This window comes from Oryctolagus cuniculus, chromosome 2, assembly GCF_964237555.1.
Source record: "Oryctolagus cuniculus chromosome 2, mOryCun1.1, whole genome shotgun sequence".
Classification (NCBI taxonomy): Eukaryota; Metazoa; Chordata; class Mammalia; order Lagomorpha; family Leporidae; genus Oryctolagus; species Oryctolagus cuniculus.
In genome coordinates this window covers 170307385-170321438 of record NC_091433.1, presented here as the reverse complement: position 1 = coordinate 170321438, position 14054 = coordinate 170307385, and the positions used below count along the sequence as shown (strand labels likewise).

The window sequence follows — 14054 nt, the reverse complement described above, 5'->3', positions numbered from 1 at the left end:
GTTGGTAGATTTCTGCATGTGAGCCATTCTAACCGGGGTGAGGTGAAACCTCATTGTGGTTTTGATTTGCATTTCCCTGATTGCTAATGACCTTGAACATTTTTTCATGTGCCTGTTGGCCATTTGGATTTCCTCTTTTGAAAAATGTCTATTGAGGTCCTTGGCCCATCTCTTAAGTGGGTTGTTGGTTTTGTTTTTGTGGAGTTTCTTGATCTCTTTGTAGATTCTGGTTATTAACCCTTTGTCTGTTGCATAGTTTGCAAATATTTTTTCCCATTCTGTCGGTTGTCTTTTCACTCTCCTCACTGTTTCTTTTGCAGTACAGAAACTTCTCAATTTGATGCAATCCCAATAGTTGATTTTGTCTTTGACTGCCTGTGCCTCCCGGGTCTTTTCCAGAAATTCTTTGCCTGTGCCAATATCTTGAAGGGTTTCTCCAATGTTCTCTAGTAACTTGATGGTGTCAGGTCGTAAATTTAGGTCTTTATTCCATGTGGAGTGGATTTTTGTGTAAGGTGTAAGGTAGGGGTCTTGCTTCATGATTCTGCATGTGGAAATCCAATTTTCCCAGCACCATTTATTGAATAGACTGTCCTTGCTCCAGGAATTAGTTTTAGATCCTTGATCAAATATAAGTTGGCTGTAGATGTTTGGGTTGATTTCTGGTGTTTCAATTCTGTTCCATTGGTCTATCCATCTGTTTCTGTACCAGTACCATGCTGTTTTAATTACAACTGCCCTGTAGTATGTCCTGAAATCTGGTATTGTGATGCCTCCGGCTTTGTTTTTGTTGTACAAGATTGCTTTAGCTATTCGAGGTCTCTTGTGCCTCCATATAAATTTCAGCACCATTTTTTCCAGATCTGAGAAGAAGGTCTTCGGTATCTTGATTGGTATTGCATTGAATCTGTAAATTGCTTTTGGGAGAATGGACATTTTGATGATGTTGATTCTTCCAATCCATGAGCTTGAACAACATGCTCCTGAATCAACAATGGGTCATAGAAGAAATCAAAAGAGAAATCAAAAACTTTCTGGAAGTAAATGAGGATAACAGCACAACATACCAAAACTTATGGGACGCAGCAAAAGCAGTGTTAAGAGGAAAGTTTATATCAGTAGGTGCCTACATCAAGAAATTGGAAAGACACCAAATAGATGAGCTTTCCATTCACCTCAAGGATCTAGAAAACCTACAGCAAATCAGACCCAAATCTAGTAGGAGAAGAGAAATAATTAAAATCAGAGAAGAAATCAACAGGATTGAATCAAGAAAAACATTACAAAAAATCAGCCAAACGAAGAGCTGGTTTTTTGAAAAAATAAACAAAATTGACACCCCATTGGCCCAACTAACTAAAAAAAGAAGAGAAAAGACCCAAATCAATAAAATCAGAGATGAAAAAGGAAATGTAACAACAGACACCACAGAAATAAAAAGAATCATCAGAAATTACTACAAGGACTTGTATGCCAGCAAACAGGGAAACCTATCAGAAATGGATAGATTCCTGGACACATGCAACCTGCCTAAATTGAACCAGGAAGACATCGAAAACCTAAACAGACCCATAACTGAGACAGAAATTGAAACAGTAATAAAGGCCCTCCCAACAAAGAAAAGCCCAGGACCAGATGGATTCACTGCTGAATTCTACCAGACGTTTAAAGAAGAACTAACTCCAATTCTTCTCAAACTATTCAGAACAATCGAAGAAGAGGGAGTCCTCCCAAATTCTTTCTATGAAGCCAGCATCACCTTAATTCCTAAGCCGGAAAAAGATGCAGCACTGAAAGAGAATTACAGACCAATATCCCTGATGAACATAGATGCAAAAATCCTCAATAAAATTCTCGCCAATAGAATGCAACAACACATCAGAAAGATCATCCACCCAGACCAAGTGGGATTCATCCCTGGTATGCAGGGATGGTTTAATGTGCGCAAGACAATCAATGTGATACACCACATTAATAGACTGCAGAAGAAAAACCATATGATTATCTCAATAGATGCCGAGAAAGCATTTGATAAAATACAACACCCGTTCATGATGAAAACTCTAAGCAAACTGGGTTTGGAAGGAACATTCCTCAATACAATCAAAGCAATCTATGAAAAACCCACAGCCAACATCCTATTGAATGGGGAAAAGTTGGAAGCATTTCCACTGAGATCTGGAACCAGACAGGGATGCCCACTGTCACCACTGCTATTCAATATAGTTCTGGAGGTTCTAGCCAGAGCTATTAGGCAAGAAAAAGAAATTAAAGGGATACAAATTGGGAAGGAAGAGCTCAAACTATCCCTCTTTGCAGATGACATGATTCTTTATTTAGAGGACCCAAAGAACTCTACTAAGAGACTATTGGAACTCATAGAAGAGTTTGGCAAAGTAGCAGGGTATAAAATCAATGCACAAAAATCAACAGCCTTTGTATACACAGACAATGCCATGGCTGAGGAAGAACTTCTAAGATCAATCCCATTCACAATAGTTACAAAAACAATCAAATACCTTGGAATAAACTTAACCAAAGACGTTAAAGATCTCTACGATGAAAATTACAAAACCTTAAAGAAAGAAATAGAAGAGGATACCAAGAAATGGAAAAATCTTCCATGCTCATGGATTGGAAGAATCAACATCACACTTTTTTTTTTTTAAGATTGTGTTTATTTGTTTGAGAGGTAAAGTTATAGACAGTGAGAGGGAGAGACAGAGAGAAAGGTTTTCCATCTGCTGGTTCACTCCCCAAATGACTACAATAGCCGGAGTTGTGCTGATCTGAAGTCAAGAGCTTCTTCCAGTCTCCCACACGGGTGCAGGGGCCCAAGCACTTGGGCCATCTTCGAATGCTTTCCCAGGCCATAGCAGAGAGCTGGATCGGAAGTGGAGCATCCCAGGACTAGGACTAGGGCCCATCTGGGATGCTGGCGTTACAGGCAGAGGATTAACGTACTGCGCCATAGCATCAACCCCCAAACTGACACACTTTAACATGGGATGCAGAATCACAGTTTCTTATCCTCTTGTCACACTTGTACCCTCAGATTACCCTTTCAATAAATGGAGAAAGCAGAGTCAGCAGAGACTGTGGTATGCGCGAGGTTTCCTGATGTCCAGTGGCAGAGCTATGATAAGAACTCAGATCTCCAATGGCTTCATGTAATATATATATGTATCTGCTAAATTAAGCTTCTAATGAATGATTAGGTTGGGTCCGTTGAGAACAGGAGAAAAGGACTTGATTCTGGCTTCGAATATTTACGGTATATAAAACTTAAATGGTAACAATGCAGTAAAAACACTTTTAAATGAAAAAACAAATGTACTTTTGATAATTTAAAAATCATATGTGATAGTGTGGATTTTTATAGAATTTTTCTGATATTTTCCTCTTACCCATCTTTTTTGTATTCCCCTTGAAGAGTTTGTAATTTAGCACTATGATAGGACATTAAAAGGCATTATATTTCACTGGGTATACTTAGCATCCTAATTGTGCCTCTTAATAACTATTGGCAGATTAGTTGTCTGTTGCATGAGAAGGTAGCAGCTATACATGATCACTTAAAATGATTGGTCAGCTTTACCCATTTTATATTAGTAAAAGCCATGTTTCTGAAAATTGCCCAATTATTGATGATAGTATTTTACCTCTGCTGTCTTTTCAGTCTGGTTTGCTATGTACTTAAGTAGATCAGGGTAGTGTGTTTGAAGGAAAATTATTTTCTCTGCATTGCTAAAAGCAGCTGCAGCCCCACCCCCAATTATAAACACTGTTCTTGTTCATTTTGTGAATTTTTTTGCTTGCCTTTTTTTTTTTTTTTTTTAGAGTTTTACTTATTTATTTGAAATTCATAGTTACAGAGAGAGGGAGAGGCAGAGGGGGAGAGTCTCTCATCTGCTGCTTCACTCCCCCTTTGGCCACAATGGCCAGAGCTGCACCAATATTTGATACATGATAGTTTTAGCAAAAACTTGAAAGAAGGACATGCTGTCAGTCTTGGTAGGTATGAGGACAGATGGCTGAGTGTTCAGTGTACGGTGTTGTGGGCACTGAAGCAAGCATCCTTTATTGCTGTTAGCCATCTCCTCGTTTCTTTCTGATGGAGACATTCACCGTGTTTTAAATTAACTGAGTTCTTCTACAGAAATACCTCACTTCCTTTTTGTCCAGCAAAACAGTAAGAGATTAGCTGACCTACTTCATAAAAGGTGTATTTACTGTTAGGCTCTTGTTTTTCAACCCTTTTATTCTGGATCTTGTAGGACTTCAGTCATTTAAGAATTAATTTTAGTTCCAAATCTACTTCGATGTCTATTGGGAAAACAATTCCTGGTTTCTCGCCTTTTACTTCTGCCTCATACACCTACAGAATGAAAAAAAGCCTGATTTTTCTGACTAGAAAAGTTTTTGATGACCTTAAACAAATTCAATTGTTCATCCACTTTATATTTGATAGTGGAGATAGGGGTGTGAGCATTTATTTTAACACTTCTTTGGCTTGGTTTGGAAATCCTTTGGTAAACTGATGAATTGTATTATTCATGGCAACTCCATCCAATAGTAGCATGCAGTACCTTTATTATATCTGGTGGTGTGTATTCTGGCCTTAAAGTTACTGTATTTCTTTCTAACACAGAATTCTAGTTATGGTTTTAAAGGCTTCTTATATCTCTGTTTTCAGTATTTGCTTCTCTTATGCTGTTAAGTTTGTATTTAAATTTTTTAAAATTAAACTGATACTTTCTGTTTAGAAAGAGTTAAAGTTGAAAATAAAATGGAATCAAAATCTTTAAAAAAAAAAAACTTAATCTATAAATCAGTCACAGAAACCATCTTACAGAGGTCTCCTTCTCATTTACTGGTGCATTTCAGAAATTCTTTCTGGAAATGTTAGAAGCAAACAGTCTCTGCAGTAATAATACTTAAAACTTTTTTCAGCTTACCTTTTATCTTGTTTTAAACTGTAATTTCTAAAAGAGTTTTGGAACTGAAGAACATGATATGATTGTTTAATAGTTAAAAGTAGAAGTTTCATTCTCTTACTGTTTTAGAATATTCTTTTAAAATGCTAATCCTTAATAATCCTGAAACTGGATATCTCAGCATAACTCCAGATAAATTCTTCAGAGTGACTCTGCTTTTTAAATGTTTATTTCAGCTGTATGATACTTTTGGTTTTAAAATTAGGAGTGCAAGGGTTTAAAGAAGTCTTTGCTAATTTTCTACCAAGAAAATAGCTGTAGTAAACTGTTCTTAGTTGATGGATAAGAAACAAACATAATTTTGATATGTCTTTAGTCTTCCTATTATCTTGCTTAATTTGAGCAGTAGTTAATAGAGGCAGTTCAGTGTAACCAAATGTTGAGGTTTGAGGTTTTTTTTTCCCTTTTGTTTTCAGAAGAAAGACTTACCCATTTCGCTCACATCCTAGTTCAGATTATATATCATAGAGCCAAAATTTGCTTATTTTATTAGTTTAGTTGGAATTCACAGCATAGTGGAAAATGTTTGCAGCTAATTCTGTGCAACAGTAGAAACTTCAGTTGCTTCCTCGTATTTCTTCAGGGCAGTGATCACAACCAGATTCAACGTATGCACAGAGCAGCGGATACCATGGTAGCGGCCGTCGCTGATTGCTTTTACCATGTTGGATCCATTGTCAGTCTCAAAGACCTACTTCCAGCTAGGTGCCTTGAACTCAAATAGCTTTTCACACAGTCTTCAGGATGTGAGCTAAGGTATGGCCTTTTTTCATGAACTGGGCCTACAGATGGGTTGACAGTAACCTGCAACTTTGGTAGAAAAGAAACGACTGGCTGTAGTTTAATGTCAGACGATGACTAGCTGCAATCATTAATAGGCAAGGTAGTGTGTGTCCTTCATGTATTTGATATAGCCTCACTGTTTGGAGATTACCCCCTTTTTTCTGTATGGTTTTATCAGAGACTATCTAAGTAAAAATTCGTATCAGAACCTGTGTAAAGGTCTAAAATGTATCTGCTTTATGATTCAGCCGTTGTCTTCAACATGAGTTATATATGATCGTTTCTTATATGCATTTGGTGTAAAATATTTTTAAGCTTCTCTGAATCCTTTCACTAATTTTTTTTACGAAAAAACAGAATTTTTGTCATCCTGTTTGCACTATTTTAATAATGTAGAAATCTTCTTGTAAAAACTGAGATTAGGAAATTGGTATTGATGAATAGGGCTTGAAAGTCGGAACCCATCGCTTTCCAGGGGTGACCTGTCTGCTGGGGTGGTGAGTACTGTAAAGCCCTGAATTGCATTGATACAGTCCACTTTTCACGCCAGCGGTTCTCGTTTCTTCAAGAAGAAAATACCCTTTCAGAAAGAATGAGCTTTTCTTTCATATCTTCCTTCTCTGCTTGGCAAGATATGTTTCTTTACCTCAAATCTTTATTGGGAGCACAGGGTGGGTCAGTTGATCGACCATAGGCTTAGAATACCATCTGTGTTTTGTTATAGCTATAACCATAACTCTTCTCTCAAACAACTTACTATAATTTTCTTATATTGTTCAGAGTTTAATGACCCTTTTACTTAAGAATTTTTTAAGCCTCACTAATAGAGAATCATTTACAGTTGGGGAGGGATAAGTCCTTGTAAATCAGAGTGGGTACTGTGCAGTGACTTAGGCACTTTTCCTGATTCTCAGTGTTTGACACTGTTTGTTACTAGCTTTTGAAAATGCAGTTGATAATCTGTTAAGTGTTTCTTTGCCAGAGTCATGTCTTTATTAAGAAATGGCCAGATGCACTGTGAAGCTAGAGTCCCAACTTTATTTCATAGCTATAAAAAATATGATATCGGTTGACTCTAATACTAAAAATTCAAATTTCAAGTTCTAAACATTCACTATACTGTTTTTAAGTGTACATGGAAACACACATTCATATGCACACATGTACACACAGAAGTTGAAGAATGAAGTAGCTTTCAGTATGTCTGCCAGGTGCCTCCCCAAATGGCATAGTGTTCTGTGACTTCTTATGGGTCAGGAAATGTGAAAAGAGGGCACAGGAGGTGAGGAAATAGTGCAGTTTCACATTATGTGTCTTCAGTTAAGTCATCTTACAAGGTGAGATAGTATGTACTCTATAGTTTGAAATATTTGTGGATACTAGTTTTTTCATGCTCCATAGAGGACCCAAATTCAAAACACATGCATAATATTGTATCCAAATATTTAGCCCTACTACCCTCCTCTGTGGCTTCTTAAGTTTACTGCTTGTTACCTACCTATAGTTAAGCATTGAATTGTTTCTGGGCAGATTTTTGTCTTTGTGATAAAAATTTAATTGTATGACGGTAACACAGTATTATTTTGCTAAGGATTCTTCCTCATTCCCTTAGTCTTTTTATGCTTCTGTAAAGCTCCATGCTCACATTTTAAGATATTATTTTAACTTAATGTCCAGGTAATTTTTGGTAGGTATACAACTAGAAAAATGTGTAATCTGTAGTTGAAATCATACCTTAGCATTAATATTTTAAAACTCTTTATATGTGACTTTAGTATGTTTTGAATTATTTAATGAAGTTGTAGCTTTCTAAGAAGCTGAATCGTAAAGATATTTATTATGTGAATAACATGCTGAGAGTTGAAGTAGAAGAAAAGGGAATACAAAGTTATTTCAAAAAAGTTCATAGAAAATGGAATTAAAAGTTATGTTTATTTTGGTGCAAAAGATTGAAATCTAAAATAGTTTTTTCTCCTATAATATGCATTTTCTATGAGCTTTTTAGACACCTCTTATAATCTTTATTAAACTGCTATTATACTCATCTAGAAAATTTTAAAGAATTTTGATGTCTTATATGCAGAAACTTTGTTGTAATGCGTCCTACTATGATAATAATTTGTCACAAAATTTGGTACAGTTTAGAACCTGGTAAGAACAGAATAATGTCTTTAAAATCTTAGGCACTATAGCTATAACTTAGTGTTTAAAGATCCAGGTATAGAAGCACATATGAGGCATTGAACTTCCATTTTACTCTGGACTAGTATTTCTTTTTCTTGGAAATTAATGTATTCCAAGCAAATAAAAGACAAACACTTGTTGCTTTTGGGTATAAAAGTGATTTCCCTGTCTCTGGATTAATTGTGTTTTTGAAGTTGTGAATGTACAGACATAATCAGATGTCTGAGTCTTTTAGAGCAGAACGTTTGCATAATGTTTGTCTTTTCTCTGTTTTTATATTAGAAGGGAGCATAACTTGTAACTTTATTATCCTGGGCATCAGCCTAAGATTTCAAAGCAGTAGTGAATCTAAATTAAACTACTACTACTATGTATTATGTATATGACAAGTGAAATATAAACTGGCATTTTTATTTTTAGCCACTATTACTGATTTATGGAGATGTTTATTGTTTGGTCCTAATATTTTAATTTTCCTTGTGTTTCTTTCCATATTAAAACAAATTCAGATCTAAAAGGGAAAATGTTAAAACAGGAGTAAAACCAGATGCATCTGATCAAGAACCAGAAGGACTTACTCTTTTGGTGCCAGACATCCAAAAGACTGCTGAGATAGTTTCTGCTGCCACCACCAGTTTGCGACAGGCCAATCAAGGTACGCTACTGTTCACGCAAGGCTGCTTTCATTTAAGCCAAAGATGTTTCTTTATCTGCTGAAAACTGTCTTTCTCTTCTGCTTTACGTTCATGGTTTTCAAGCAAGTTCATTTTCCTAAAAATACTGTCATTTCAGGTTTTATTCTTGTCAGTCTAACAGTCTCTAATTTGAAAATGTTTATCTCTAGGCCAGCGCCGCGGCTCACTAGGCTAATCCTCCGCCTAGCGGCGCCGGCACACTAGGTTCTAGTCCCGGTTGGGGCGCCGGATTCTGTCCCGGTTGCCCCTCTTCAGGCCAGCTCTCTGCTGTGGCCCGGGAGTGCAGTGGAGGATGGCCCAGGTGCTTGGGCCCTGCACCCCATGGGAGACCAGGAAAAGCACCTGGCTCCTGGCTCCTGCCATCGGATCAGCGCGCCGGCCGTGGCGGCCATTGGAGGGTGAATCAACGGCAAAGGAAGACCTTTTTCTCTGTCTCTCTCTCTCACTGTCCACTCTGCCTGTCAAAAAAAAAAAATGTTTATCTCTATTAGATAAGATTGCTAAAATTGCATGTGACTGGCTAAGAACATGCATCATAAATTTCTTTTTTTATTCCTATTGAAAGTAACAAAATTGAAAAATGTTAATGTATTAGGGAGATAATAGTACATTAAGACTATCTGTCAGAATTTAGTTTACATGGGTATTTTCAAACATTAGCTACAGATCACAAGGATTTTATATTATTTTACTTCCATTTTGAAAGTGGATTTGTTATATTTATGAAATAGAAATATTTTATTCTCAAAATAATAAAATTGGAAAGTAACTGAAGAGACAGGCAATGTTCTGGAATTCAAAATTTGAACTCCTGACGTAAATTGGTTTTACTTTTAATCTTCTAAAATGCATACTGATGTTATTTATCTTGAAATATTAAATAACAGAAAAGAAACTAGGTGAACACTCCAAGAAGGTGGCTATGAAACCCAAGCCTTTGTCAGTGTTAAAATCTCTTGAAGAAAAATATGTGGCTGTTATGAAGAAATTACAGTTTGGTAAGTTGAAATTTTTTCACGCGTGAATATCTATCTCACTTTCAGTTTTTCAACATTGCTGTTGACATGTATTCCAGTAAATTGAAGATTTTAACTGGCTTGTCCTGTCACCCACATGGAGGACTGAGTTGCCAACTCCTGGCTTTGCTTTGGTCTGGCCCAGCCCAGCCCAGCCCTGGCCATTGTAGGCATTTGAGGAGTGAACCAGTGAATGGGAGCTTTGTCTTTATCTCTGGCTGTCAAATAAAAATTTTTAAGAACTGCATGTAAAATCCACATTTTATATGTGGATACATTTGAAAATTTTGTATCACCTTTATCTCTTCAATTTGTAAAAATTATGACTTCAGTAGGAGGCCTTTGAAAAACCTAGAAAAATAGAATATAAACCGAATGTCTACAAAACAAAAAAAGTTTTTCTCTTGTTTCTTCCCTCCCCATTTTATGCATCCTGGTCAAGAAACCAAGAATTGACCAAAATCTGTTATGCTTTTTTTTTAAGGATTTATTTATTTACTTATTTTAAAGTTAAACAGAGAGACGAAGAGACAGAGAGAGAGATCTTGCATCTACTGGTTCACTCCCCAGATGGCCACAATAACCAAGGCTGGGCCAGGCTGGCGTCAAAGGCTTCTTCAGGATATCCCACATGGGTGCAGGCCCAAGCACCAAGCACTTTGGCCATCTTCTGCTGCTTTCTTAGGCACATTAGCAAGGAACTGGATCAGAAGTGGAGCAGCCAGGACTAGAACTGGTGCCCATATGGGATGTCAGCATTGCAGGTGGCAGTGGCTTTACCCTGTATACCACAAAGCCAGCCCCTGTGCTTATAATTTTAATCTTACCTGAAATTCATCCTCAGAACTTGTAGTTTATATGCTTTCAGTCCTACCTTTCCCTTTCTAGAACTCTGGACAAATGGAGGCTGATGAACAGAACATATAATATCGCTTATAAGATGGTGGAGTCAGAGTGTTAGGATTTTGGTATAGCAGGTTAAGCCATTGCCTGCATTGCCAATGTCCCATATAAGCACCAGTTCAAGTACCAGCTGCTCCACTTCCAATCCAGCTCCCTACCAATGTACCTGGGGAAGCAGCAGCAGATGGCGCAAGTGCCAGGCCGGAGCCAGGAGCCAGGAGCTTTATCTGGTCTCCCAGTCTCCCGTGTAGGTGGCAGTGGCTCAAACACTTGGGTCATCTTCCATTGCTTTCTCAGGCACATTATCCAGGAGCTGGATCAGAAGTGGAACATGAACCTGCTTTACCAAAACCCCGACCCTTGTTAAAAAAATTTTTTTTTTAATTTATTTGAGAGGCAGAATTACAGACAGTGAAGGAAAAACATAGAAGGTCTTCCATCTGCTGGTTCACTCCCCAAACGGCCACAGTGGGTGGAGCTGGGCTGATCCAAAGCCAGGAGCCAGGAGCTTCTTCCTGGTCTACCCCATGAATTCAGGGGCACAAGGAGTTGGCTCATCTTCCACTGCTTTCCCAGGCCATTAACAGGGAGCTGGATCAGAAGAGGAGCAGCCAGAACATGAACTAGCACCTGTGTGGGATGCTGGCGCTGCAGGCCGGAGGCTGAACCTACTATGCCACAGTGCCGTCCCCTATACCCACATTTTCTAATATAATGATTTTCCTGAACTACATATGATATGTTGTAATGTCATTTGTGTTTAATCAGTGCACCCTTGGGTTGTCTCCAAGTTTTTAGTAACATGTACAGCATCTCAGTGGCCACCAATATATATAAATATTTGTGTATATCCATGATTGATTCCTTTTTAATGTAAGAGGAATTGCTGAGCGAAACAGGATATATTTTTCAACAACTAGACACCTAAATGATTATTTTAATAAAGTTTTGATATTAGTGGACCCTATTATCTGTGAATAAATGACAAAAGTTTCCTTCTGGGTATGAGGATAGGCCCATTTTGGTGTCTGGAAGATTACTGTTCATAAAATTCAACAGAAATTTATCCCTGTAGTCCATGAAAGACAAGCATTGGGCAGATGGAATAATTCCAGGTTAGGAGTTCACTGATAAGAACCAGTCAGTAGTTTCACTGAGACATAATGCATCTCATCAGTTACAGTTATATGTGTAGCTTCTGCTTGAAATGAACCAAAATTTCTTTGTCTTGGAAAGATTTGTTAAAGATTGTAACACTTTGATTTCTAACAGTGTAGTACATAGACTTGTAATACTTTTTGTAGGTCTTCCTGTTTTTCTAGATCCTGAACTCCTTGAAGGCAGATAGATACATAGTTTCTTCTGTATCATTTGATCCAAATTGCTTAGCCCAGGACCTTGCACTTTTTAAATAAGCTCTTGGTAAAATTTACAGGATTAATATTAATTGGAAAATCACTATTTTCCCATGTATTTAGAAATATGTGGAATGTAAGATCAGAGGTCCTCATTACCTATAATCATAGTATTTCCTTTAACTGGTTTTAATTTAGTATTAGAACTTATTTAAATCTTTGTATATGCAGTGATGAGGAATTGAGTTAATGTCAGAGATGAAGTTCAGATCTACTTTTTTCTATATGTCTGTCCAAGATGCTCTAAGTAAATGATTTAGAATTAGCTCATTGTGTTACATCAAAGTACTTGGAATAGTTTTTTTTCCTCCTTAGTCACTTAAACATTATCTTAATAATCTTTTGTTCTGTTAACATAATTCTCGGCCTGGTTTTTCTGTTCTCTAATTCCAAATCAATGGAAGTATATAAAGACTGGGTATATTTGTAGGAATGAAATCTAGTGAGAGTATTTTTTATATTTTATATCTTGAGTTATTTCAGTAAAATACCCTATTTTGGTAATAGATTACTACTTTATAATGTTACTTAACCTAAATCATTTAGATGAAACATTGTTTCCTGCCTTTGCTTCTATTACATTTTCCATCCAACACTGTTAATGCCTATATAACATAGGTGTTGCTGAAATATTTATAGTCCATTGTTTTCATTTATAGTCTATATTGCGGTCTTCTCTCTTTTGTGTGGGAGAAAGGATTGGTGACATATTTGTGATTTTTGTCATTATAACAACTATCTTTGAATATGGTTCCCTTCTTTTTCAATGGATTAATTTCACCCCCTCCTTTTAGATACATTTGAAATGGTTTCTGAAGATGAAGATGGGAAATTGGGTTTTAAAGTAAATTACCACTACATGTCTCAGGTGAAGAATGCCAGTGACGCGAACAGTGCTGCCAGAGCCCGCCGCCTTGCCCAGGAAGCTGTGACGCTTTCTACCTCCCTGCCTCTGTCGTCATCCTCCAGTGTGTTTGTACGCTGTGATGAGGAGCGGCTCGACATCATGAAGGTAGGAAGAACAACTTTTTTTCTTGTCTCTTTATGTCATTTATTACTCAGATTTTCATATACATTAGAAACAGCATGAATTTTCATAAATTTAATAAAAACTTTGTTGACTATTTTAGAGTGTAGTAAAAGGAGTTCTTCTGTAAGATTAGAGTATGTTAGGCTGCTGTTGAAAATATCTAGAAGGGCCGGCACCGCGGCTCACTAGGCTAATCCTCCGCCTAGCGGCGCCGGCACACCAGGTTCTAGTCCCAGTCGGGGCACCGGATTCTGTCCCGGTTGCCCCTCTTCCAGGCCAGCTCTGTGCTGTGGCCTGGGAGTGCAGTGGAGGATGGCCCAAGTGCTTGGGCCCTGCACCCCATGGGAGACCAGGAGAAGTACCTGGCTCCTGCCATCAGATCAGCATGGTGCGCTGGCCGTGGCGGCCATTGGAGGGTGAACCAACAGCAAAGGAAGACCTTTCTCTCTGTCTCTCTCTCTCTCACTGTCCACTCTGCCTGTCAAAAAAAAAAAATATATCTAGAAGAAAACATCAGAAGATCCACTTTCCTGAGTAAAGGCTTATCTACGTGCCGCAGCTTTAGAACATAGTCTCAAAGGACTCAGTGCTTTTCAGTAGACAGAAGGTTACAGGATGTCTTCCTTGTCCTCCAGGATAACTTACCTTGTGTTTTCTAATATCACTCTTCAACAGTTAGTCTTGTTTTTCTTTCTTAGGAAGTGTACACATTTTAAAATCCATAAAGTCTCTGAATTAAGCGATGGTAATATAATAATAACTGTACCTTTATGTTTTAACACAGTCATGGTCTGACCCAAAATCTGAGAGACTGCTGCATCAGAAAATCATAAAAATTTGATATCTAGGTGGGAGGGGAACATATTTTCTTTACATTTATGACTTAATTAATTTTCTGTTTTCTTCAAATACACTTCTCTATGTGTTGACCCATTGACTCATGAGAGATCCTTTACTTGCTGACATGGTTCGTTTGCTTTTTTTATGTGTAACATTCTTGTAGCAGTCTTGTGGACCTTGTCTATTTAGCC

At 37.5% G+C, this 14054-nt stretch overlaps 1 protein-coding gene across 22 annotated transcripts in view; it reads left to right on the top strand.

Moving 5' to 3' along the window:
* BIRC6 (baculoviral IAP repeat containing 6) overlaps nt 1-14054 on the top strand; it is a 272057-nt gene that overhangs the window by 244272 nt on the left and 13731 nt on the right. For 19 of the 22 annotated variants that reach the window (XM_070069267.1, XM_051843009.2, XM_051843004.2 and 16 more), the window contains 3 exons: nt 8474-8619; nt 9547-9657; nt 12788-13005. In XM_070069267.1, coding sequence (XP_069925368.1) covers nt 8474-8619; nt 9547-9657; nt 12788-13005 — 475 coding nt within the window. Of the gene's footprint in view, nt 1-5580; nt 5754-8473; nt 8620-9546; nt 9658-12787; nt 13006-14054 lie in introns of those variants that run through there. The other 3 variants (XR_007918299.2, XR_011386717.1, XR_011386716.1) reach the window with 2 other exon arrangements.